Raw genomic sequence first — 26,336 nt, forward strand, 5'->3', positions numbered from 1 at the left:
ACTGCCCCCCGATAGCCACCACCAGCGGCGGCCCGGAGAAAGCTCCCCGGCCTCCGCCGCCTCCCCACCTAAGTTCCCTGGCCTCTGCTGCCCCCCAAACTAAACGCTCACCCCTGGCCCCACAGCCCCCCCTGCCCCCACCCCTGCTGCTGGGGCCCCACGCCAGCACCCCGTCCCCGGGGTGCTGGGGCGGCAGCAGCGCGGCGGTGGGGCAGGCCGGGGCGGGGCACGACCAACACCGCCGCCTGCCTTTCGTCCCAATAATCCAGTCCAGCAGGCAGGGGGGCCCGGCTGCCCCCCGAGTTAATACTGCCATTGTCGGTCTTCTGTAGCGCTCCCGTAACAACAACACACTCTCGTCTCCTCGTAATGCAAGTCACAGTCTCCTAGGCTTCACTTGCCCCATTGGGGGCATCATGATGTAGCGTGTACGATTTTATACTGAAAACTTTCTTTGTCACTTCCAACGCTTCTTGTAAATATGAGAGTGAGTAAGGCGCCGAGCCCTCCGGCCGCGGCGCTGCCCCCCCAGCCACCTGCGCTCTCTGCGAGGCGCGGCCAGACACATCCCGAGGGTGTGCCCGGCCCAGGTCGGGCCACACCCTCGGGGCACTGCATTTCCAGGCCGCCCTCGCCTGGAGGACAGCAGGTGGCAGGGCCGGCGGCGGCGCGAGCGGACGGCTCCCAGCGCGGGGTGCGGGTGAGGGTGGGGGTGTTGCCAGTAGCGCAGTGCAGCAGCAGCAGCAGCAGTAGTCATGTTAACCTTTGGGCCGTGCGGCAACTCACACTCCAGCCCCGCCTCAGTGGCCTTCAGCTTCTGGGAACTAACTCTCTGGCCGTGTTAACTGACGTGTGTTTGTTAATCTTTACTTTGCAGACGAACTGGTTAACGAAAAGGAGAAGTACAAGTCTATTACCGACGAGCTGGACCAGACATTCAGCGAACTGTCTGGCTACTAAACACTGTCGCTCTGCTCTTCCGCCACCTCTCTTCTTATGCCCAGCTGGCCTGTTACCTATTATTTTTTTTTCCACAAAGCTTATATAATTGAGTTATGAGAATTCCTTTTACTTTTGTTTTTATGAGTTGCATTTGACATCCAGTTAAGTCGACATCACCAAATCATTCGTCACGATTGGTAAAGTCTGCCATTCTGATCATATTATTAATCCTGGTACACACACAAACTTGATTATCTTCACTCTTCAATCTCAAGAACAATAACTGCCTTAATAAGTTGTGGTTCATGTCCTGCCATGAGTCAGTCACTGTCAACAAACAACACATGCCAGAATATTTATTGTCACCGAACGTTCGTTGTGAGCGTCTGCACGACGCCGCGGCGTGGCGGCGGCGGCGGCGGCGGCCCCGTGCTGTAAACTTCTCACCGTCTGTTACAGATGAACTTGTTAATGAGAAAGAGAAATATAAGAACATTGCCGATGAGATGGACCAGGCGTTCTCAGAATTGTCAGGATTCTAAGTGTGGCAAACAGCTGGTGGGCGCCCACACGGTGCTTGGACGGGCGCGGCGCACCGCGGGTGTGTGACGGGGCACACCCGGCCACACCCGCGGCACGCCCACGCCCCTGCGGACTGACTTGACTGACGGCCGAGACGCGCCCCACCACCACCACCACCATCACAACAACACCTCCTGGCCTGCCAACGTCCGCCTGTGTGGGCCGAGTCCTGGAGCGGCGGCCTCAGCGGGCCCGGCAGCGCCCGGGCCCCCTGGCGCCGCGCCGCCCCCACACCACCACCATCGCCGCTGGCGGAGCTCCGGGGTTCGGCCCTCGTCTAGATGTTACCGAATGTAAGGGTGCAAAGGTTCACCTCGAGTTGCAATCAGTCCTTATGCGTTATGCATTTACTATATGAATTATTAGTAATATATAAGTTAATATTATTCATCATTTAAAAATCTGGATCTTATACTTACAGAATGATTGTACACTGTTTAACGTGTAATAAATTTTGTAAACAAAGAGCGTGATATCTATTATGTCCCACGCCAAGTGGAGAAGAATGAAGAGCTGTGTCTCATTGTTATATTTATTGTGGTAAGAAAACTTAAAACTATAAAACTAACTTAGGCTGTCCACTTGTTGTACTCTGTCTGCTGTTCCGGGCTGCGGCTCGGCTGCCCGCGGAGGAGCCGCGCCCCATGCCGGCGGCCGCAATGTACACCTTGCGACACAATAAACTTTGCCACTTCTCTGCCAAAATTGTAATATCAGTAACTTGTCTGCCATGCTGGGATGTGACTGAAATACACTGTACTCGAGTGCATCTCCCTTTTTCTGAATACTTGGGCGTCTCTTCGGCACAAGAACCAATACTGAACGTGGGTGTGAAGACGGACTTTCCAAACATCGTATCGGCACTCATCAACAGTTACGTGGCTCTGGAACTGGCTTTACAATATCAGTTCTGGTATGAAGTAAGAGTCAGAAGTATTGGATTTCCACAGCTAAGTCAACTTATTAAAAACTCTGCCATAAAACAATAAAAGAAGTCAACAAAACCAGCTAACGGTGCCTTCAAAAACAGGTAAAAACAGAGCCACGTTCCTGTTGAAGAAACTAATACGAGGTCTATAAAATCAAGTGCAAGTATGTGTGCCTGTGTGGTTAGCAGAGAGGAACAGAGTAAGAGAGAGACAGACAGAGAATCGGAGAGAGATGGAAAAAAAGAGGGAGTGTATTTGTGTGTGTGTGTGTGTGTGTGTGTGTGTGTGTGTGTGTGTATGTGTGTACAAGCACCACCTGACTGGCCGTGTTAACTTATAGCCTTGCGGTGGTACTCTGGGGGGGCCACACCGTAGTCCTGGATGCTGTAGTAGGTCTCAAGATTCTTCACCATGAACCTGAGGGAGGAAGACGAAGGGATGAGACACACACACACACACACACACTCCATATACACACAGCACACAGACTAAGAGCAAAGTAAACAAAATAAGAAAGATGAACTGAATTGACCTCTCTTTTGGCTACTCTTTACTTATATCTGTTATGGGAGCGGCGAGTAGCAGCGGGCTTTCTTTTGTACTCTTTTTATTGCCCTTGAGCCATGTCCTCTGATGTAAAAAAAAGAGAGAGAGAGAGAGAGAGAGAGAGGTTGAGACTAACACACTATCCCTCTATCTATACAAACACAACACAGACTAAACTTGAGGTACATATATACAAAGAGAACACAAATAGAAAGTAGTGGAAGGGTGCAACAAAGAACGAAAGATACAAGAGAAAAGAATGAATGTAAGAGAGAATGAAGAAGATGCAACAGAAGAGTGTGCAATATAGAACAAAGGAGAAAAAGCAAAGTCAAAATCTGAAAAGTAAAGAAACAGGTAACAAGGAACTACTGAGAGATGCTGTCACCAAGAGAGAGAGAGAGATGCTGTCACCGAGAGAGAGAGAGAGAGAGAGAGAGAGAGAGAGAGAGAGAGAGAGAGATGCTGTCACCAAGAGAGAGAGAGAGATGCTGTCACCAAGAGAGAGAGAGAGATGCTGTCACCAAGAGAGAGAGAGAGATGCTGTCACCAAGAGAGAGAGAGAGATGCTGTCACCAAGAGAGAGAGAGAGAGAGAGAGAGAGAATGCTGTCACCAAGAGAGAGAGAGAGAATGCTGTCACCAAGAGAGAGAGAGAGAGAATGCTGTCACCAAGAGAGAGAGAGAGAGAGGGATGCTGTCACCAAGAGAGAGAGAGAGAGAGGGATGCTGTCACCAAGAGAGAGAGAGAGAGAGAGAACATCCTCTCACCAAGAGAAAGACAGAGAGAAAACTGTCACCAAGAGAGAGAGAGAGAGAGGGATGCTGTCACCAAGAGAGAGAGAGAGAGAGAGAACATGCTGTCACCAAGAGAAAGAGAGAGAGAATGCTGTCACCAAGAGAGAGAGAGAGAGAGAATGCTGTCACCGAGAGAGAGAGAGAGAGATGCTGTCACCAAGAGAGAGAGAGAGAGAGAGAGAGAGAGAGAGAATGTTGTCACCAAGAGAGAGAGAGAGAGAATGTTGTCACCAAGAGAGAGAGAGAGAGAATGCTGTCACCAAGAGAGAGAGAGAGAGAGAGAGAATGCTGTCACCAAGAGAGAGAGAGAGAGAGATGCTGTCACCAAGAGAGAGAGAGAGAGAAAGAGAGAACATGCTGTCACCAAGAGAGAGAAAATGTCATCACCGAGAGAGAGAGAACAGGATGTATCACCCCCAACCCCATACCCACCTTAGGAAGTCCTGTAGGTGGAAATTGAGCAACGTAACACTCTTCTCATCAAGCTGTGTGTACGCCAACATCTGCCCCAGCCGCACTGAAACAAGGAACAGGGTGAGTCTTGAAGGGAGGAACGGAGACCCATAGAAGAGGATAGATGTGCCTTGTATAGCGAGGAACAGGAGACTGGTATAAGGAGAGGAAAGGGATGGGAGGCTGGTATAAGGCATGGGAAGGGACAGGAGGCTGGTATAAGGAGAGGGAAGGGACAGGTGGCTGGTATAAAGAATGGGAAGGGACGGGAGGCTGGTATAATGAGAGGGAAGGGACGGGAGGCTGGTATAAGGAATGGGAAGGGACAGGAGGCTGGTATAAGGAATGGGAAGGGACAGGAGGCTGGTATAAGGAATGGGAAGGGACAGGAGGCTGGTATAAGGAATGGGAAGGGACAGGAGGCTGGTATAAGGAGAGGGAAGGGACGGGAGGCTGGTATAAGGAATGGGAAGGGACAGGAGGCTGGTATAAGGAATGGGAAGGGACAGGAGGCTGGTATAAGGAATGGGAAGGGACAGGAGGATGGTATAAGGAATGGGAAGGGACGGAAGGCTGGTATAAGGAGAGGGAAGGGACTCGGAAGATCACCCAACATAGAAGCTCACCAAAGAGGCGGATGAGGTGGATGAAGCCGTAGATATCACTGGCCTGTTTATCCTTATGTTGCTGGAGGATTTCCGCGTACTGGGGCCGCTCAAACTTGTAGAGAAGCTGCGTCCCGAGCATCACGTTGAAGTACTCTCGGAGCCCAGCGACCACTTCCTGCACGGCACTCTCCCTGAAAGAAAGAGGAAGGGCAAAAAATTATAGTAGGTGGGTTGACACATGTAAGCAAGCAATAAAATTAACCTGTACAACTATTACACCAAGCGGATCACACCTGGCCTAACCTAATATAACCTTATCAAACCTAATCTAATCTAACCTAACTTAAGCTATCCTAACCCAACCAAGCCTAACCTAATCTAACCCTCTAATCTAACCTATCTTAACTAAACCAAACCTAACCTAACCTAACCTACTATAACCTTATCAAACCTAATCTAATCTAACCTAACAACCTATCCTAACCCAACCAAGCCTAACCTAATCTAACCTAGCTTAACCCGGTAGCAGCGACAGGCCAAATTTTTGCCATGATATAAACCCCCCAAAAAATAGATGATGCATAAACTGATCACAAATGCATTGATGTATATTATGAAATGGTTTGCATGTGATAATTTTTTCTCATTTTTCTCGATTAGAGGGAAGGGCCTTTAAGAAACATGATCCCCGCAGCTACCGGGTTAAAATCAAAGCAATTAATAAACACCATAGTCTTTTTTTTACTTCCTTCCCTTCTTCAAAGTCTTTATCCCTTCCATTCCTATCCTCTTTTCATCTCTCCTTCCCTTCCCTTATAAGTCCTTCTTCCCTTCATTCTCTAACCTTCCAACCCTCTCTCCCCGCCTACCCTCCCTTCTCTCCTCTCCCTTCCTCCCTCCTTTCCCTTCTTCCCTCAAACTTTCTTTCCTCTCTCTTCCTTTCTCCATCCCTTGCTTTTTTTTTCTCCTTCCTTATTTTTTTCTCTCTTTCCCTCCCTACTTCCCTTATGTCCTTTCCTGCATTCCCTACCTTCTCTCTCTCCCTCCCTCCCTCCCTTCTTATCTCCTTTCCGGCATTTTCCCCTTCCCTACCTTCTCTTCCTCTCCCTCCCTCCCTTCTTATCTCCTTTCCTGCATTTTCCCCTTCCCTACCTTCTCTCTCTCCCTCCCTCCCTTCCTTCTAATCTCCTTTCCTGCATTCTTCCCTTCCCTCTCTTCTAATCTCCTTTCCTGCATTCTTCCGTTCCCTACCTTCCCTCTCTTCTTATCTCCTTTCCCTCCCTTCTTTCCTCTCTCTCTCTCCCTCCCACTCACTTATTGGGCGTGATGTTCTTGTTGGACGTCTTGGCGCGGATGTAGTCTGCCAGGATGGTGTCGATGGTGACCTTGGCCGGAACGATGGGGAGCTTGCGCTGGCGGTTGATCAGGTCCCAGTCATCCACCAGCGCCGGCTTCAGCTCGTCCGGCAGCCTCACCCGCACCTCAACGGCTGTCATGAACTGTTCCTCCTGAACCAGAGGGTGAGAAAGATAGAGAGACATATATAGTTACAGATACAGACAGAGATATGGATACAGACAGACATAGACACACACACACAGACATAGATGCAAAGAGATATATAGAAATGTATGCAAGTATTATGAACACCGCAGAAAGAGAGAGAGAAATATAGACTTGGATAAACACGCACAGAGATTTGAATACACACACACACACACACACACACACACACACACACACACATACACTCAAACTGACCTAACTTACACACACACACACACAAACACAGAAACTAAGCTAACCTAACATACATACATACACACACAACCTAACGTATCAACCCCACACATCTAACCTAACCTCCCCCCCCCCCACACACACAAACGTACACACATACACTCACTGTATCCACCGTGTTATCCGTCCTGGACCGTTTCTTCCTGGTGTCCGCCTCGTCCCTGGCGGAGGCGGGTGTGGTTGGGGTGGAGGCCGCCGAGCGCTTCCCCGGGCCACCACCTGACCTGTCCGTGCTGGGGGTGGAGGACCTGGAGTCATCCCCCGCCCCTGACCCGGTTGAGGGGGCCGTGGGGGGTCCTGTAGTGCTCCCCGGCCCCCCCGCCCCGGGCGCTGCTCCTGTCCCAGCCGCCAGCCCGCCAGGGCCAGGGCCAGCCGCCCCCACGCCGCCGCCGCCGCCTCCTTCCTTGGTGAGCTCTTTTGGGAATTTTTTCTTTTCTTTTTTTGATTTTTTATTTCTTCTGAAATTATTAGCTGTTATTACTATTATTATTTTTTTGCTTATTCCTTTATTTGTATCATGAGAGAGAGAGAGAGAGAGAGAGAGAGAGAGAGAGAGAGAGAGAGAGAGAGAGAGAGAGAGAGAGAGAGAGAGAGAGAATAAAAATACATAAAGAAAAATAGACAAAATACAGAAAAGAGAGAAAGAACCTAAGAAACAGACAAAAAGAAAATACAGAAAGAAAAAGAAAGAAGGAAGAAAGTAAACCTAAAAAAACAAACTAACAAACACACACTCACAGGGACGCCTCGTGGGCCTTCTGGAGATCCTTCTGTCGGCTTATATTGGCATCATTCAGCTTGAGGACGCGGCTCTCTGGCACCCACTCGTCCCAGCTGTAACGACACACACACACCTGCTGCACACCTGACTGGCTGACCACACACCTTATGCACTAGTCTTATACCTGTCTGCTTGATCATAAACCTCCTAAATGTCTACCTAGTTTACTACACACTACTACAGTAATCCTAAACTTGCCTGATTCTTATATGCCTTTAGTAGGAGGAATATGCCCAGAATCGTCCAGAGTGGAGTCTTGTACCTGTCTGCTTGATCATAAACCTCCTAAATGTCTACCTAGTTTACTACACGCCTACATTAACCTTTCCAATACAGTGACGCAGACGTCGGCGTCACAGTATGGAAAGGGTTAAGAGGAATTGGAAGAGGATTAATCCTCTTCTAAACCTCTTAATCCTCTTCCATTTCCTCTTAAGAGGTTTAGAAGAAGATTAAGAGGAAATGGAAGAGGATTAACAGGTTTAGAAGAGGATTAACCCTTTCCATACAGTGACACTGCCATTGGCATCACCTTACTGAAAGGATTAACCCTAAGCCTGTCTAATTCTCTTTACATCTGTTAAATATCTGTCTGTCTCATGACACCTAACACACTGATCCTCTACCTGTCTGATTCACCACACATCTGTATCACTCGTCTTACACCTGTCTGATTTTCTACACTTCTGCTAATTTGTCTCTTTGGCTCGTAACACACTTGCTAATCCTCTGTCTGTCTCACCTCACAACTAATGCAATGATCTTTTACCTGACACACTAATGTTACACCTTGATTCTGCATACACTCTAGGAACTACTGATATATACCATCATTCATTATTTAAGTACTAGAACATTATACGATACTTACAATATAACTACTATGAACTGCTACTACTACCACTGTTACCAGAGCCACAGTATAGCCCCATGGACAACCACAAAAAAAATATATATATATCACTACTACTACTACTACTACTACCACTACCACCAGCATCAACCTACTTCTTATTCCATCCAGCGTAGTGTATGAAGTACTTGATCTGTTTGTCCTTGGCTTGCACCTTCAGACACTTGGCCTCGTAAATCAGCGGCCCGTGGAAGCACAGCACACGCTCGGCTGGAGGGGGGGGAAGGGAGAGGTGAGAGGGAAGGTCAGTCAGTGTAGAGTTTAGTACCTGTATTTGCAGTGTGAAGTGTATCAAAACACCTCTCCACCCAAAATTGACCTCTCTTTTGGCCACTCTACTTTTGTCTGTTGTCTTTTTGTTGCCCTTGAACCGTCTCCTTTGAAGTGAAGAAAAAAAAATGTGAAGAATCAAAGACCTAAGAAGAGATACATAGCAGAAGAGATCAAAAGAAGAAAATGATGATGATTATGTGAAGTGATACAAAGCAGAAGAGGTCAGAAAAAGAAAAAGATGATGATGAAGAAGATGGTGTTCCCTAAACTAACCTATTCCACAGGGGAGGGAGCCCATCACCCCAGGACAGAGAACTCAGGTTGTATTTTAAAATATTTCATCGCCCAAGACCACAAATTTAACAAGGCTTTCGTAGGAGTTGTGGGCATTTCCAGGAGTAGTTTTATGACCCTGGTGGTAGTTTGACCCTTCTTCTGTACCGTGAACCTGAAGAAACACTCATTAGAACCAGACTGACCCCCTCTTTGACCTTTAGAAATAGCTGATATGAGAACCGAAAGTGTCTTATAATCCCGACTTTAGTGTGACATCCAGGTTACCACAGTATGCCTTCCCAGGTGTCCCCAGGCAACTGTTAGTTTGCCTTAGAATTATGTCTACTGATGCAAAATGGAGGAATTAAAAACCATATAATAAAAGTTGGCAGTAAATAAAGATATACAGGCAAAGCACAAACAGGTAACAATCACACACAGGTCAGAATACACACACACACACACACACACCAACAAACAGAGGTAACAAACACACAAACAGGTTACACACACACACACACACACACACACACACACACACACACACACACAAACAGAGGTAACAAACACACACAGGTCAGAATACACACACACACAAACACATACACACCAACAAACAGAGGTAACAAACACACAAACAGGTTACACACACACACAAACAGAGGTAACAAACACACACAGGTAAGAATACACAAACAGGTTACACACACACACACACACACACACACACACAAACACCCTTTCCCCTACACACACACACACAAACACAAACACCCTTTCCCCTACACACACACACACACACACAAACAGAGGTAACAAACACACACAGGTAAGAATACACAAACAGGTTACACACACACACACACACACATACACACAAACACCCTTTCCCCTACACACACACACATAGGTAAATACACACAAACAGGCTACACACACACACAACCTCCTTCTCCCTATACACATACACACACACATACGTAAATACACACACACAAACACCAACAAACACACAAACAAACACTCACACTCAGTAAATTTGGTCTTCACTGCTGGCTTCTCCATCCCCGCCCTGCTGGCCCTCTGTTCTTCCCCTGCTCCTGCTCTTCTCACGCCTCCCTGCTGCCTCCCCGCCCTGCCACCGCCTCAGCAGACACTCAACACCCCGCAGCAGGTGGACTCAGCAGCTGTAAACCGTAAACTCAGCAGAAAAGTGGAAAAAAAGGAGTGCGCTTGGATGCTGAGTCTACCCGGCGTGGGTTGTCTTGTCTCTCTCTCTCTCTCACCTCCCCCCCCCCACCTGCCCCGTTCTCCTCCTCCTCTGTAATGGCTATTTTATGTTTATTTCCCTGTTTTTTGCGTCTGTTAGTATACTTCTGGCTTGATTTTGACATGTATGGTTTGTTTTAATGGCTGTATATTCCGTGGTTGTCTCTCTCTCTCTCTCTCTCTCCTCTCCCCACCCCTTCCTCCTCCTCTGTAATGGCTGTTTTATGTTTATTTCCCTGTTTTTTGCGTCTGTTAATATACTTCTGGCTTGATTTTGACATGTATGATCTGTTTTAATGGCTGTATATTCCGTGGTTGTCTCTCTCTCTCTAGCTCTCTCTCTCCTCCTCCTCTGTACTGGCTATTTTCTGTTTATTTCCATGTTTTTTGCGTCTTCTAATATACTTCTGGCTTGATTTTAACATGTATGGTTTGCTTTAATGGCTGTATATTCCGTACGTAATAAATGGCTGGGTTCCCTCTATATATATCGCTGTCCTCCACCTCTTCATAGTTACTACTTTGGGGCTCCATTAATATACGCTGGACTTTGATCTAATAATTATGGTCTACTTGGGACTGTATATTCAGCAGGATTCACGTGTTACAGAAATGGCGGGAAATGTGTCAGGCAATGCAAGGTGTCGGGCGGCCTTGGCGGTGGCTCGGCCCGGCGCCTTGCATGCAGTAATTAAGTGGCTGGCCGTGTGTGCTGCCAAATAAGGGATGTCTAGGGTGTCGTGGTGGTGACATAATTTAATATCCTTTCCCTGCATGGCCAGACACGGGCGGGTTGAGAGCTGAGAGGGAAGAGATTGATGATTGATTGTTTATTGTTGCATGTAAAGAACAAGGGAGAATTTTTAAGGGAGGATGTACATGCCATCTCAACCCAGGCAGGACATTGTGTGATTATATTGATTGATTGATAGTTTATTGTTGTACGTAAAGAGCAAGGGAGAATTTTTAAGGGAGGATGTACATGCCATCTCAACCCCCAGGCAGGACAGTGTGTGATTATATTGATTGATTGATTGTTTATTGTTGCACGTAAAGAACAAGGGAGAATTTTTAAGGGAGGAACATGCCATCCCAACCCCCAGGCAGGACAGTGTGTGATTATATTGATTGATTGATTGTTTATTGTTGCACGTAAAGAACAAGGGAGAATTTTTAAGGGAGGAACATGCCATCCCAACCCCCAGGCAGGACAGTGTGTGATTATATTGATTGATTGATTGTTTATTGTTGCACGTAAAGAACAAGGGAGAATTTTTAAGGGAGGAACATGCCATCTCAACCCCCAGGCAGGACAGTGTGTGATTATATTGATTCATTGATTGTTTATTGTTGCACGTAAAGAACAAGGGAGAATTTTAAGGGAGAACATGCCATCCCAACCCCCAGGCAGGACAGTGTGTGATTATATTGATTGATTGATTGTTTATTGTTGCACGTAAGAACAAGGAGAATTTTAAGGAGGAACATGCCATCTCAACCCCCAGGCAGGACAGTGTGTGATTATATTGATTCATTGATTGTTTATTGTTGCACGTAAAGAACAAGGGAGAATTTTTAAGGGAGGAACATGCCATCTCAACCCCCAGGCAGGACAGTGTGTGATTATATTGATTCATTGATTGTTTATTGTTGCAAGTAAAGAACAAGGGAGAATTTTTAAGGGAGGAACATGCCATCTCAACCCCCAGGCAGGACAGTGTGTGATTATATTGATTCATTGATTGTTTATTGTTGCACGTAAAGAACAAGGGAGAATTTTTAAGGGAGGAACATGCCATCCCAACCCCCAGGCAGGACAGTGTGTGATTATATTGATTGATTGATTGTTTATTGTTGCACGTAAAGAACAAGGGAGAATTTTTAAGGGAGGAACATGCCATCTCAACCCCCAGGCAGGACAGTGTGTGATTATATTGATTGATTGATTGTTTATTGTTGCACGTAAAACAACAAGGGAGAATGGAGGAACATATATGCCATCCCAACCCCCAGGCAGGACAGTGTGTGATTATTGATTGATTGATTGATAGTTTATTGTTGCAAGTAAAACAACAATAAACCATGAGACTTATTATATATAGTTTCATGTCTTACTCAGCCTCTTGATTGATTGATTGAGAGTTTATTGTTGCAGATAAACAACAAGGGAGAAGGGAGGAACATATGCCATGAAACTATATATAATAAGAATCATCAAACAATGCAGTGGAGGGAAGACCAATAAGATGAGAGACTTATTAATGAGCAAATCCAGAGGTCTAAGTAGAAGGTGTATTCACTTGAGGATAAAGAAATACAGCGGTAACTATAATATATATCCCGCTGCCCGAGACCACTATAAGAGACTTAAGAGACCAAAGTTGCCAGATTGTCTTACTCAGCCTCTTGATTGATTGATTGAGAGTTTATTGTTGCAGATAAACAACAAGGGAGAAGGGAGGAACATATCTCTAAGGCTGAACTCTTCTCTCAAACTTTCTGTAAAAAACTCCACTCTGGACGATTCTGGGCATATGCCATCCCAACCCCCAGGCAGGACATGTGTGATTATACAACTATACATGTGTAGTTATTTACCGACTTCCGACCCAAAAACTGTCTCGTGGACCCCAATAAGGAGATTCACTTAAAATTATCGTTAAAATAGTTAATTCCTGATGTTTCTTGGCAATAGTTAGGCGTCAGAAACAGGTAAATACTATGGTCTGAGTACGATAATTTCTGGCGCGGTGCTCGAGACCACCGCGAGGACAGTAAACAACAACACGAGTCAGCTGAGAGGCGATCACAGTGAAGAAGTCTCGTTAAGCTGTTCTCCCACGTGCTCGTTGACCTGAGGCTGCAGCAAGGTGAACGAGTACATTTTTTACTATCCTCGAAATCACAAAGTCCCGGGCGTGTTAAGTATAAGGGCAACGAGGTGACAAGGTGACAGTTGTTGGGTGATGACAGATGTCCGCTTGTCAAACTACCGGTGACAGGTGACCAGGGAACCCTCCTAGCCACCTGTTCCTTAATCCCATACCACCAATTAATACCTACAATTATCTGGTTCAACCCTATAACAAGGATATTAATGGGTATTTAAGAAATCATGGAGAAATAAACACTTAAAACAACCAGTCTCGCGCCCCGCCCACCTCCTCTCCTTGAGAAACGAAATTAAAAAGGTGATTGTTTCTTTCCTAGCTACCGTACCCTTGACCCCATACCATCAATAAACACACTAAAGCATCTAGTTTAACCTATAACAGAGGCAACAGTGGATAATTACTAGTTCATGGAGAAATTACCACAGATAACAACCAGTCTCGTGCCCCACCCACCTCCTACTCTTGCTACCATGAGCATTGAACAAATTAAAAAGCTCATTATCTGCCTTCCTAACTACCTTTCCCTTGACCCCATACCATCAATTAACACAGTAAAGCATCTAGTTTAACCCTGTAATAAGGACGTTAGTGAATAGTTACCTGATCATGGAGAAATTAGCACTTATAAAAGGCAGCCACACACACACTCACACAGCCATCTCTTCCCTGCTCCCTTGAAGACTGAGAGGAAGGAAGATGGATGTCTGGACTGATATAGTTTTTTTTTTCTTGTTTGTCTTTTATTTTAGTTTCTTATCAATTAGTATCTATATCTATTTATCTATCTATATCTATCTATCCATCCATCTATCTATCTATATATTGTCTCTGAGTTTTATATTTCCTTACTCCTTCCTCACCCACTTAAAGAAATAAAACATTGACGTAAGACCAACATAATAAAAAGAAAATAACCTAAACAAAAAAATCATAACTTTCGGTATCGATAAAACAACGAAAACCAAAATATAGATAACAAAAAAGAAAATGCAAACTAACCTAAAAAAATCTAATCTTCCAACAGACTAAATTGCAACAACCCTAATGGCCGCCACCGCTACCACCACTGCCACAGCCGCCATCAGCCTCCCCGCCCCCCGAAGGAAGGCGAGGGTCAAGGAGGTGCCTGGCGCTGCCGTCCCCATCCCCTCGGCCCTCCCAAACCCCCCCTGCACCCACTACGAGGCCACGTACTGCCAGGGCCACATCACCGTCCGCGACCCCAGGCAGGCTGCGGCACTCTGGCATAATGTGAGTATGTTCGTTTGTTTGATTGATGATGATAATGATGATGATGAGAAAGATGAAGGAAAAAAATAGAACGTATGTAAATATTAAGATCACAAGAAAGTAAATCAGTAAGAAAATGACAATAAAAATAATGAATTAAAAAACATGTACAGTAATACCCCAGTTTATGAGTTTAATTCGACCCATAATTTCACTTGCCAAAAAAAAAAAAAAAATTTTTTTTTAAATAAATAAATAAAATAGTACGTAAATATTAAGACCGCAAGATAGTAAGCAAGTAAATCTGTAAGAAAATGATAATAAAAATAATAAATAAAAAACATGTACAGTCATACCTTGTTTTACGAGTTTAATTTGTTCTGGAACTTCGCTCACAAACCAAAAAACTCGTGAACCAAAACGAACGCACACTGTAGCACTGAAAACCCAAAGATTGCACCCTCGAGCACAAACGTCAGCGGACACGAGAGCGCAGTTGCAACCTCAGCGAGTGTACAACGCAGACCGAGACTCCATTCCCATTGTTTTCCGCTCTGAGCGCTCTCATCTTGCGGCAAACAAAGGGAACCCACGCTAATGTCTTCCACTTGTACAAACAGGATGCTCGTAAACCATGGCATTTTTAGTGATTTTCTTTGTCATAAATCAAAACACTGAGCGCTCTCGTCTTGTGGCAAAGAAAGGGAACGCACACTCACGTCTTCCACTCATACAAACAGGATGCTTATACACCAAGTCACTGCTCATAAACCAAGGCATTTTCAGTGATTTTCTTTGTCTCGTAAATCAAAACTCTCGTAAAATAAGGCATGTATGGGGTGGACAATGGTAAGTGGATGGGGTGTGGGGGGGAGGTGCATGTTGAAATATAAAACAAGATTGGGGTACTAGTGTAAATGAACTGTGGGATCATCTTAGTCATGAAAATATATACGTAATGAAATGTATGTAAATAATAAATAAAACTAATAATTAACACACTCCACAGGGTTACTACGGACATGGTTTTGAAGGAGGAGGAGGAGGGCAGCGAGGGAGGAAGAAGTGGAAGCTAGTGGAAGCGGAAGGCCTCAAGAACGCCAAGTGGTTCAACGAGACAAGGGAGGTGGAAGAGAGGCGGAGGAAAGGGGACTTCAAAGGCGGAGGAGTGGAGGAGGAGGAGGAATGGTGGAAGAGAGAATTCATAGGTGGAGGAGAGGAAGAAGGAGAAGGGGATGAAGAGGAAATGGAGGAGGAGGAGAGAGAGTTTGAAGAGGAGAATAGGAGGAATGAAGAGAGGATGAAATGGGAAGGGGAAGAGGAGGATATGAGAGAAGAAGAGAAGGAGGAAGAAGAGGAAGAGGAGAAGAAAATCACAAACTTGAAGAATGAGAACCAAACAGAGGAGGAGGAGGAGGAGGAGGAGAAGGGAATGAAAGAGGAAGAAACAGAACAGGAGGAAGAGGAGAAAAAACAAGAAGAGAGAGAGACAGCAACCAAAGGCAACCCAAACCCAACCTCAACCTTACCCAAACCACCCAAGCGACCCAGAAACTACGACAACAAGATCAAGAACGAGAACGGCAAACCTCACACCACCGAACCCTGGCGAACGGTCTTGACACTGTCCGCCGATCAAGAGACCACCAATACACACCCTCATGACCCTGACGCATACCTCACACTGCTACCGGAGGAGGCGCTGTTCCTTTCGTACGCCCTCGGCACCCTCGTACTCACCCATGAAGAGCCGCCGTCGCCCCAGAAGCGAGGGAGGAAGAGGGTGTTCACGGACGTGCCAAACACACACGAAATGACAATTGACGAAATGTGGCGTGCGTTTGTGCGTGATGACCCGGCGTTTCCCGTCAAGTATGCGGCATTCCACCACTTCCGCTCGCAGGGATGGGTGGTGAAGGCCGGCCTGAAGTATGGGGTGGACTATGGTAAGTGGATGGGGTGTGGGGGGGAGGTGCGAGTTGAAATATATGAAAAAATGGAGTGATTGGATAAAAGGATTGTGGAATAAATGTCATAAAAATATATACGTAATGAAATGAAACATAATAAGGTTTTGTTGATGGTACACACACACACCCACACACACACACAAAGAAATATAGAGGTTTGGAACAGACTAATTGAGGATGTAGTATCGGTGAGGCGTGTGCAAAGCTTTAAGGAAAAGTTGGATAAATGCAGATATGGAGACGGGACCACACGAGCGTAAAGCCCAGGAGCTGTAAAACTACAATTGGGTAAATACACACACACACACACACACACACACATACTACTATATTTAATGGGACAATAGAAAAAATAAATAAAGATAAAAAGGAATGGTAGTATATATATTAATAACAAAGAGGTAGGTGTGTGTGTGTGTTTTATTTTATTATTATTTTTCTACAGCATCGGCAAAAACAAAAACAAGTAGACCACAACGATAATAAAACTAATAATTAAAATACCTCCCTCGGCAGTGTTGTATCCTGTGGGTCCGCCGTTCTACCACTCCCAGTATGCCGTGAGGGTCCATAGCTTGTGGGCCGACACCCTCACGCTGGACCACTCCCTTCCAGGCCACCAGATGACATGGACCACCGTAGCCACCACTGAACGCCTCACTAACCATATCAATAAGGTGTGTGTGTGCGTGTGTGTGTGTGTGTGATGTTGGTATGTTTGTATTTCGATCAGTTTTCCTCTTCCTCTTTTTCCTCTTCTATCAACTCTTCTTTTTCCTCTAAAACTCATTCATTCTCTCTGTCTCCCTCTCTCTCTCTCTCTCTCTCTCTCTCTGTGTCTATCTTTCTATCTGTCCATTTCTCTGTCTCTTATTCAGTAACTCTATTTCTCTCTCCCTCCCCAAAATCTTGCTTATCTCTCTCTCTCTATTGATCTTCCTATATCTCTCTCTCTCTCTCTCTCTCTCTCTCTCTCTCTCTCTCTCTCTCTCTCTCTCTCTCTCTCGTTATCTCACACTCTTTTCCTCTCTCTGCAAAGACATTATTTATCTTTCACAATTCATTTATCTGTTTATCTGTGTGTCTGTCTCTCTCCTACTTGTTATCTCACACTCCCTCCTTCTCCTCCCCCCCCAGACCCCCGTGCTGTGCTTCGTCCTGCGTCCAAGAGCCACCACAGACCAGCGACTCAACCTTATCGAATGCCTCAAGGAGCTCAAGGTTCAGACGGTCATACTGGGGCGATGGAACCCTTCTGATGGCAGCGGATGAGAGAGGAGGATGCTGGAAGGAGTGTTAGGGATAGGGTCTAGATTCTCTTTGTGTGTGTTAAGTCTACAGTGGATGATTGAGTGATTGATGGATAAGTGCTATTGGTGATGGCGATAGATTGATGGATGCTTGAGGAAGTGAGGGATAGGGTCAAGATGAGAGAGAAGGATGCTGGAGGGAGTGTCAGGGATAGGGTCTAGAATCCCTTTGTGTGTGTGTTAGTCTACAGTGGATGATTGAGTGTTAAATAGATGGATAAGTGCTTTAGTGATGGCGATAGATGATGGATGTTACCGCCATTCAGAGAGACAGAGAGAGAGAGAGAGACAGAGTGATGGAGAGAATGTCGGGTCATCTCCCTCACTCTGTCTCTCTGAATGGCGGTAACAGTGGATGCTCGAGGAAGTGAGGGATAGGGTCTAGATGCTCCCTATACATGTTAGCCTACCAAGAAAATAATAATAACCATCAGTGAAAAGTACAACACATATCCCAGAGAAGAACACATCAGGGAGTGCCGTTGCAAAGGCTATACTCCCGACCTACAACTGAACTGAGCTGGTGTTAGTCTATTACTGGTGTACAGAAAGGTCATCACCCATCACACACACACACCCTCATGTTTGTAGTGGGAAATACAGTCAAGCACACAGCCACTACACTTGTCAGTTTATTATCCTCACTTCTATAACAATCTCTTAATTAAAGGTACATAATACACGTCCGTAGTTCAAGTGTCCTGCCAAGTTAACGATAAAAGTTCATTCTTACGTAAGGGGGAAAAATAAATGGTTGTGAAATTCTCTGCGCGCTGTGAACCCTTCGCGACACGCACTGCCAGTCTTCCGTCCTCTCTGACACACACGATTCGCCTTGGAGCTTAAGTTTAACAGCCTCGTAAAGATGTGTGTTTCCACGGTACTAAAAAAACAAGGAAAAGAAAAAAGGAGAGGCAATACTAGCCCCACCCATGTTACACTAGACTTAGAACTTTTAAGAACCTAATGAAGGGAGAAAACAATGTGTGGAAGGCGACTGTAAGAGTGAAATATTACCGAGATAAGAGTTCATTCTTACGTAAGGGGAAAAATAAATGGTTATGAAATTCTCTGCACGCTGTGAACCCTTCGCCACACACACTGCCAGTCTTCCGTCCTTCCTGACACATACGATTCGCCTCGGAGCTTAAGTTAACAGCCTCGTAAAGATGTGTGTTTCCACGGTACTAAAAAAACAAGGAATTACTCACCCTACCCACGTTACACTAGACTTAGAATTTGTAAGAACCTAATGAAGAGAGGAAACAAGGTGTGGAAGGGAACTGTAAGAGAAATATTACTGAATCTACAAAACTTAGCAAGAGTGGAATTGAAAACTGAGGGAAGGAAGTCACACAAAGCCTTCCATCCTTCCTTCCAACACAAGTCGTCTCAGAACAGAAGTTAAACAGCCTCGTAAAAATGTGTGTTTGCATGTTATCGAAAAACCGAGGAAGAGTGGAATGGAACACCGGGGGAAGGGAAACAAGAAAGAACAGAAAATAGAGAATTGAAAACTGAGGGAAGGAAGTCACAAACAGCCTTCCATCCTTCCTTCCAACACAAGTCGTAAAAATGTGTGTTTGCATGTTATCGAAAAACCAAGGAAGGGTGGAACGGAACACCAGGGGAAGGGAAACGAGAAGGAACAGAAAATGGAGTGGTGTAAAAACTAGACAATAATAAGCATAAGCTGAACCAGGTGAACTGGCTCTGGAGATTAAGGTAAGTAAATTTGCGACAGAAAAATCAAGTTACACATTCAAACAGAGACATCTTGGCACCATCCAGACTCTCGTACGAATGCAAGATGAACATGGTACCAGTGATGGCTCCCTTAAGGTGAACTAAAATTGAATTGCCTCTGGAGATTAAGGTAAGTAAATTTGCGACAGAAAAATCAAGTTATACATTCAAACAGAGACATCTTGGCACCATCCAGACTCTCATATGAATGCAAGATGAGCATGGTACCAGTGATGGCTCCCTTAACCCGGTAACTGCGGGGATCATGTTTTTAAAGGTCCCTCTAAGCGAGAAAAATGAGAAAAAAATCATCACTCACACAAACCATTTCATAATATGTATCAAACGCATTTATGATCAGTTTATGCGTCATCTATTTTTGGGGGGTTTATATTAAGACAAAAATTTGGCCCATCGCTGCTGCACGGTAAAGCCACAAATTTGGCCCGTCGCTGCTACCGGGTTAAGGTGAACTAAAAATGAAACTAAGAAATACTCGATCATATGCACTAAGGAAGGACAAGAATTAAATGACAGCTACCTCGTAATGAACTTAGGATAAACAAAACAAAAAAAATTACAGCAAAGAGCAAGAATTAAGTGAAGCCTTCCTCGTGAAGACTCAAACCTTCGAAACAAACCATAAACTTCCATACATACAGTACCCGAGACGAAGTTCTTACGTCACACACTCTCTCGATACGTCACACCATCACAGCAGTCGGTAGCCTCATGTCTGAGGTACGCCCTACATCACAGACATGTTCTTAACCTTCCTTGGACACCGATAACTTGATCCCAACACTAGCACAGAGACGGGCAACTTCCTCGGGGGTTGAGTGTCCTCCTGAGACCTTCCTGCAGGGCTAAGTAAAGTGAAAGCCATTGAATAAGAGAGTGTGGCAACCTTCAGCACTGGCGCCGTGATGATACCAAGTGGGGAGGCGGTGGCTGAGTGGTTACCATGTGGGTGTGGTGAGCCCGAGGACCCAGGTTCAGGTCCCACTGATGCATGCTGACAATTTTCAACTATCACCAAGTGGTAGATTAGCCCATCCACTGCGATTGGCACAGATTTGGCCTTCACTGGTAGCCTGGTAACACACACTCCCAGGTCTTTCTCTGCCTCTGTGGTGGATAGTGAAGTGTTTCCCATGTAGTATTGGTATGCTGGATATCCCTTCACTGGTAGCCTGGTAACACATACTCCCAGATCTTTCTCTGCCTCTGTGGTGGATAGTGAAGTGTTTCCCATGTGGTATTGGTATGCTGGATATCCCCTCCCAAGGTGCAGGATTCTGGATTCTTTCTAAAGAGGATCAAAGATGAGCTCCGGGGGGCAGCATGAGCCAAGCAAGATGGCGCCACTATAAACACCTGCCTGCACCACAACAGACTGGGGCCGACCATCTGGCTCCGTCAAGAAAGCCTACTGGCGCTATGGGTCGAAACATAAAAAAATAAAATAACTAAATAAATAAAACAAGAGGATGGCCACACTTTCCTCTACCACAGCTCTTAGTAAAGGAACACAAAGGGAAGAAGACTGTCTGATGGTGAGGTTGTTGTAGCTTGTCCGGTATCCTGGCTTGTCCGGCGTCCTGGGTTGTCCGGTGTTCTGGCTTGTCCGGCTTGGCGATTAAATGCCTTGACTCTCTGACTCCTGACTCACTCTCCGGCGACTAAGAACGAACGTACGAACGAACGCCTACATGTTACACAGCTATATGTTTTGTGATGATAATAGTAAGGATGATGAGGGCAATAGTAAGATAATGATAGTAATAATAAAAATAATAATAGTAGTAGTAATAGTAATAGTAGCTTCAGTCTTCTGCCTATAGTTTCTTTGTATGTGTTTAAGATAGAAGGAGGGAAGCAGACCTAAATGATGATATAATAATAATAATAATAATAATAATAATAATAATAATAATAATAATAATAATAATAATAATAATAAAAAAGCCTACATCATTGTAAACACAAGATTTCGCATTCATAAACGAAGGAAACAAAATGCAACCTTGTCCAAATAATAATAATAAAAAAGAAGAAGAAGAAGAAGAATGAGAAGAAGAAAACGTTAATCATCGTAAACAAGGATTTTCGCATTCATTAACAAAGGCAGTGAAATAAAACCTCGTCCAAATAATAATAATAATAATAATAATAATAATAATAGGCAGGTGTGTGTATGGGGGGATCGAGTAGCCTACATATGTAATGGGCTAATCCTTCTATTTAAATGGGGGGGGGGGGCACAGGGGAGGCATCGGAACCTACCCTACACACACACACACACACACACACACACATATACGTACACACACACACTGAGGTAAGTAATGCATATTAACACACCAGGAACAACACAACAACATCCCTGCCAGAACCGAACACAGACAGACAGACGGGGTGATGCTTGGAGGGGTGTGGATGGTTTTCGGACTGACTATGAATGGTTCTATATGTCTGTTCAGGGTCTGTTAAATGTCTATGGTCTTGAAAAGTCGATATATTCTGCTCTTTCTATAGTCTGAATGGTTCTATATGTCTGTTCAGGGTCTGTTAAATGTCTATGGTCTTGAAAAGTCGATATATTCTGCTCTTTCTATAGTCTGAATGGTTCTATATGTCTGTTCAGGGTCTGTTAAATGTCTATGGTCTTGAAAAGTCGATATATTCTGCTCTTTCTATAGTCTGAATGGTTCTATATGTCTGTTCAGGGTCTGTTAAATGTCTATGGTTTTGAAAAGTCGATATATTCTGCTCTTTCTATAGTCTGAATGGTTCTATATGTCTGTTCAGGGTCTGTTAAATGTCTATGGCCCCAAAAAATCATCCCTTTGGTCTGTAACGTCAATTCAATCTGCTCTTTCTATAATCTGTTGACATGGTTCTTCCTCTATGGGCAGTATTATAAGGCAAATTCAGGAAGTTTCAGGTTCCTACAGAATTCAGTTTATGGTTTTCGGATTCGACCCCTAAACCGAATTCTATAGGGACCCAAAACTTCTCGGATTTGACTCATAATACGCACCTATGACAAAATCTTTATTTCTCTAATATTGATTTGTCTGGTAATTCTTTTTCTAGTCTGTTCAAAGTCTCTCAAAATGGTCTGTTGGTAAAGTCTTCATTCCTTAAGTGTTTTTTCTGTCTGGTATTTCTTCTTCTCTTCTTCTACGACAAAAGTTAAATTTCTCTAGTATTCATTTGTCTGGTAATTCTTTTTCTAGTCTGTTCAAAGTCTCTCAAAATGGTGTATTGGTAAAATCTTCATTGCTTTGGTGTTTGTTCTGTCTGGTCTTTCTTCTTTTCGTCCTCTATGACAAAAGTTAAATTTCTCTAGTATTTATTTGTCTGGTAATTCTTTTTCTAGTCTGTTCAGTCTCTCAAAATGGTATATTAGTAAAATCTTCATTCCTTTAGTTTTGTTCTCTGTCTGGTCTTTCTCCTTCTATAGTCTGTTCAGTCTGTTATTCTTACTCTGAGGCAAAAGTTTCAGTCCTCTTAGTCTCATCCTCTGTCTGTTAATTCTTCTTCAGTCTGTTCAGATATCCATCGACGGCAAGATCATTGTTTTACTTGAGTTTCTTCTTATTTGTCATCGCCTGAGGTGGAACTGACCATGATAGTGACTTGTTGTTGGGTGTGTATGAGGCGGAGGTGAGTGGCGACCCTGACCCGGCGAGCGGACGATGGAATGACAAAAAATAAATAGGGAAGAAAACGTCATAGAATAATAATAAAGATAATAATAATAATGATGATAATAATAAGTAGTAGGAGGTGTGTGGCAACCCTGAACAGGAGCGATTGGCGAGAATGAAGAAACAAAAGATAAACAAATGAAAAACTACCCTATAATAATAATAATAATAATAATAATAATAATAATAATAATAATAATGATAATAATAATAGTAATAATGACAATGACCTCACGATATTTACTATAGATATTTACACACACATACGTTAACTTATTCTCTTGTGTGTGTGTGTGTGTGTGTGTGTGTGTGTTTGTGTGTGTGTGTGTGTGTGTGTTTGGGGGGTGTAAGGGGGGGGGGGGCGAGGTAGGTCATATATATGCACTAAAAAGACCCTTGTATGCCCTATATATATATCAGAGAGAGAGAGAGAGAGAGAGAGAGAGAGAGAGAAAAAGAGGAAAACAGAGATAAATGTGTGTGTGTGTGTGTGTGTGTGTGTGTGTGTGTGTGTGTGTGTGTGTGTGTGTGTATCATTCACCTACAGTCTGATCACATGCTGGGCTCTTAATTACCAGCCAGATCCCTCCAATAAAGAGTATATGTGTGTGTGTGTGTGTGTGTGCGTTTCTGTGTGCGTGTCTGTGTGCGTTTCTCTGTGTGCGTGTCTGTGCGTGTGTGTGTGTACTAGTTCTCCTGAGATCGTAGGTGCACCGTATGGATTCTGTTCCCTGTCTTGAAGAGCAGCTGAGGGACGTCAAAGGTACGCATGTCCGTCTCCACTGCAAAGTACTGGCTGCAGAGGTTCTCCAGCTGGGGCAGGAGGCGGCGCAGCGGCTCAGAGGCGTCCCCCACACACCAGGCGATGCTGGCGTGGTACGAGCCATCCTGGGGGTGAAGGAGGGAGAGCTTGGAGTCTGTTTGGTTTGTTGGGGTGAAGCTAAGGTTAGTATTAAATGCTCTTGGCTCTCGTAACTGTTTCCCAAGGCCGCAAAGGAGGTTAGTCGAGTTCTCATGACTTTTTCACAATCAAGAAGCCATGAAAGCCTTGTCAAATGTGGGTGTGTTAACCTGGTAGCTGCGGGGATCATGTTTCTTAAGGCCCTTCCCTCTAAGCGAGAAAAATGAGAAAAAATCATCACTCACGCAAACCATTTCAAAATATATATCAACGCATTTGTGATCAGTTTATGCATCATCTATTTTGGGGGGTTTATATCATGTCAAAAATTTGGCCCGTCACTGCTACATGGTAAAGCCACAAATTTGGCCCATCACTGCTACTGGGTTAACCATCCTCTGCCTTCCCTCCCCGCCTCACCTTATAGAAGGGCGGCAGCCTGTAGTCGGCCCAGCACTTGTCTGCCTCAGCCACCAGCTCGTCCAACTCTGTGCGGCCGTGACACACCCGTAGGCCCAGGAAGGTGCGGCTTTGCTCCTCGTTGACGTACACACTCAGCCCGTGCAGCCACATGGCAAACCTGGGTATCTGCCCCAGCCGCTGCCGCAGGTCCTGGGTGAGAGGGTGTATCCAGTGGAGGTGCAGGACGAGGGTGCGGGAGAGGGAGACGTGCAGCTCGGGCGCCGGCGTGAGGCTCAGGTTGTGTTGGCGGCACGTGGACACCAGCGAGCTCACCAAAGACTTGAAGCTTGGCTCATAGACACCCAGATGAACTGTGTGGAGGGGGAAGGAGTGGCTGTTATACATAATGCTTATCTTGTGGACAATAAGTCATCTATTTGTCTATCTTTGTGGCCAATAATCTGTCTATCCATCTACTGGGAAAAAATGGTGTTATATAATATCTTTCGGGGAAAAAAACGGATCATTTCTTACGGGGAATGTAGAGGATGGATGCCCAGTTCCCTCGCTCGTGTGCGAAGCTCCTGACCCGACCCTGGTGGTGGGCAGGGTCATCGGTGTGACCTTCCCGGCTCAGCAGGAGGTCAGCTGGCAGTGGGATGTTTCTGTGGGGAGGGAGAATGGTCAAGAACCATCAAACATATCAACAAGGGCTCTCTTAGTTTAAGAGAATGAAGCACAGCAGGGTATAGCTTCAGTGGGGTTCTAATCAGCCGTGCACTCAAACTGTTGTATTTGTGGATATAAACCAAACAATGTTCACCTGTGTGTGTGTGTACTAGTTCTCCTGAGATCGTAGGTGCACCGGATGGATTCTGTTCCCCGTCTTGAAGAGCAGCTGAGGGACGTCAAACATGCGCATGCCCAAACTAAAACTGGTGTATTTGTGGATATAAACCAAACAATGCTCACCTCCTCTCTTGGTCTGGTGTTGGTGTGCTCCAGCCTGATCCAGCAAATGTTATGACTTGATCTCAAACCAAACTTCCTAGTAGAGTGATTGGGGAATATTCACAAAAGTGTAGCCTACTAATTCTGAGATGCTGACTGCTTATTTCTGGACAAACTATGATGCTGTATATCTTGGAGATAGTACTTTTCTCCGGAAATCACTAAATAATTGACTTTACAATACCTTTTGTGGACCCACCGTCGCAGCCGCAAAATAGGTCGCAGAGAGGTTCAACTTGGACACCCGTAGGAAATCGAGGGTTTTGGGTGGGGGAGCGTATTTAAACTACTCCAACCGAACTTTACATAACCTCCTAACCAGGGGGGCTGGACTCCCCCCCCTCATGAATATGCGACTTATTTATGTGGGGAGGTATTTCTCGCAACACCGGCTGGACCGCCGCCGCGGCCACTGACAGGAGGCTACGCTTTCGTAAATATTATCCGAGGGATTTGTCCCCATTAACTACTCTATTAATCTAATCAAACCTAAAATAGACGCAGAATGATTCCCCACAATTACCCTGCCAGTGTAGGTGGTGGGCGGTGGGCGGGTGTGTCTGTACCCTTACTGGTGGGCGGGCGTGACAGCCTACGCCCTACACCCCCTCCCCGTCGCCCCCCGTACCTGTGGGCGTGGTGGTGTCGCTGGGGGGGAGCGGCGCCCCTGCCCGCCGCCACGCCCACGCCCTGTGCCTCAGGGGCGGGCGCGGGCGGAGAGGAGGAGGAGGAGGAGTCTGAGGGCGCGGCGCAGGGAGTGTCCACCAGCATGTCCTCCTCCTCCTCGCCTCTCCGCCGCTTCTTCTTCCTCTCGTGCGGGCTGATGAACTCCTGCTTCCTCTTCCGCTCGTCCTCGCTGGTGTAGCCCGAGTCGTCGTCGCTGTCGGAGCTGTAGTCCCGCAGCAGCCGCAGCGCGCCCACCCGCACACCCGCCATTGACCAATAGTAAACAAAGATGCCTTCGATAACGATTAAATACTCCAAAAA

At 45.4% G+C, this 26,336-nt stretch overlaps 4 protein-coding genes across 9 annotated transcripts in view; 2 read left to right on the top strand and 2 right to left on the bottom strand.

Annotated features, from left to right (window-relative positions):
- LOC126985628 (tropomyosin) overlaps window positions 1-2,291 on the top strand; it is a 66,456-nt gene extending 64,165 nt beyond the window's left edge. The window contains exon 9 of the mRNA XM_050840783.1: window positions 878-2,291. Within this exon, the coding sequence (XP_050696740.1) occupies window positions 878-960 (83 nt within the window). The 3' untranslated portion in view covers window positions 961-2,291. The remainder of the gene's footprint in view (window positions 1-877) is intronic.
- Window positions 2,043-16,177, bottom strand: LOC126985928 (mortality factor 4-like protein 1). 4 transcript variants are annotated; one of them, XM_050841510.1, is made up of 9 exons: window positions 16,034-16,177; window positions 9,929-10,087; window positions 8,447-8,561; window positions 7,396-7,491; window positions 6,758-7,115; window positions 6,172-6,365; window positions 4,876-5,048; window positions 4,229-4,313; window positions 2,043-2,870 (listed from the first exon to the last, which is right to left on the bottom strand). In XM_050841510.1, exons 2-9 carry the CDS (start codon window positions 9,963-9,965, stop codon window positions 2,783-2,785), a joined length of 1,146 nt encoding a protein of 381 aa, XP_050697467.1. In that variant the 5' UTR covers window positions 9,966-10,087; window positions 16,034-16,177; the 3' UTR covers window positions 2,043-2,782. The 4 variants fall into 4 exon arrangements, with proteins under 4 accessions (XP_050697467.1, XP_050697468.1, XP_050697469.1 ...); XM_050841511.1 differs by lacking the exon at window positions 16,034-16,177 and having other exon boundaries at window positions 6,758-7,112; window positions 9,929-10,189; XM_050841512.1 differs by lacking the exon at window positions 16,034-16,177 and having other exon boundaries at window positions 6,764-7,115; window positions 9,929-10,188.
- On the top strand, window positions 12,844-18,196 carry LOC126985927 (tRNA-splicing endonuclease subunit Sen2-like). Of its 3 annotated transcripts, none has more exons than XM_050841505.1 (5): window positions 12,844-13,039; window positions 14,088-14,314; window positions 15,303-16,239; window positions 16,780-16,940; window positions 17,401-18,196. In XM_050841505.1, exons 2-5 carry the CDS (start codon window positions 14,108-14,110, stop codon window positions 17,533-17,535), a joined length of 1,440 nt encoding a protein of 479 aa, XP_050697462.1. In that variant the 5' UTR covers window positions 12,844-13,039; window positions 14,088-14,107; the 3' UTR covers window positions 17,536-18,196. The 3 variants fall into 3 exon arrangements, with proteins under 3 accessions (XP_050697462.1, XP_050697463.1, XP_050697464.1); XM_050841506.1 differs by having other exon boundaries at window positions 12,938-13,085; XM_050841507.1 differs by lacking the exon at window positions 12,844-13,039 and adding an exon at window positions 13,124-13,360.
- On the bottom strand, window positions 18,193-26,334 carry LOC126985929 (U6 snRNA phosphodiesterase 1-like). The gene is made up of 4 exons (XM_050841513.1): window positions 25,978-26,334; window positions 24,873-25,003; window positions 24,357-24,709; window positions 18,193-23,923 (listed from the first exon to the last, which is right to left on the bottom strand). The coding sequence occupies exons 1-4, from the start codon at window positions 26,283-26,285 to the stop codon at window positions 23,723-23,725; spliced, it is 993 nt and encodes a 330-aa protein (XP_050697470.1). The 5' UTR covers window positions 26,286-26,334; the 3' UTR covers window positions 18,193-23,722.
- Between the last annotated feature and the right edge of the window lie 2 nt (window positions 26,335-26,336).

This window comes from Eriocheir sinensis, chromosome 60 (genome assembly GCF_024679095.1).
Source record: "Eriocheir sinensis breed Jianghai 21 chromosome 60, ASM2467909v1, whole genome shotgun sequence".
In the NCBI taxonomy this organism is placed as follows: domain Eukaryota; kingdom Metazoa; phylum Arthropoda; class Malacostraca; order Decapoda; family Varunidae; genus Eriocheir; species Eriocheir sinensis.

Coding starts and splice junctions, on each gene's coding strand:
- LOC126985928 (XM_050841510.1), bottom strand. CDS start 9,965: ATGGAGAAGCCAGCAGTGAAGACCAAATTTACTGAGT. Junction 6,366..6,757: donor ACACGGTGGATACAGTGAGT/GTATGTGTGTAC, acceptor CCTCTGGTTCAG/GAGGAACAGTTCATGACAGC. Junction 5,049..6,171: donor AAGAACATCACGCCCAATAA/GTGAGTGGGAGG, acceptor TCTTTCTTTCAG/GGAGAGTGCCGTGCAGGAAG.
- LOC126985927 (XM_050841505.1), top strand. CDS start 14,108: ATGGCCGCCACCGCTACCACCACTGCCACAGCCGCCATCAGCCTCCCC. Junction 14,315..15,302: donor CTGCGGCACTCTGGCATAAT/GTGAGTATGTTC, acceptor CACACTCCACAG/GGTTACTACGGACATGGTTT. Junction 16,240..16,779: donor GAAGTATGGGGTGGACTATG/GTAAGTGGATGG, acceptor CTCCCTCGGCAG/TGTTGTATCCTGTGGGTCCG.
- LOC126985929 (XM_050841513.1), bottom strand. CDS start 26,285: ATGGCGGGTGTGCGGGTGGGCGCGCTGCGGCTGCTGCGGGACTACAGC. Junction 25,004..25,977: donor CGACACCACCACGCCCACAG/GTACGGGGGGCG, acceptor CCCTCCCCACAG/AAACATCCCACTGCCAGCTG. Junction 23,924..24,356: donor GGCTGCCGCCCTTCTATAAG/GTGAGGCGGGGA, acceptor CTTCACCCCCAG/GATGGCTCGTACCACGCCAG.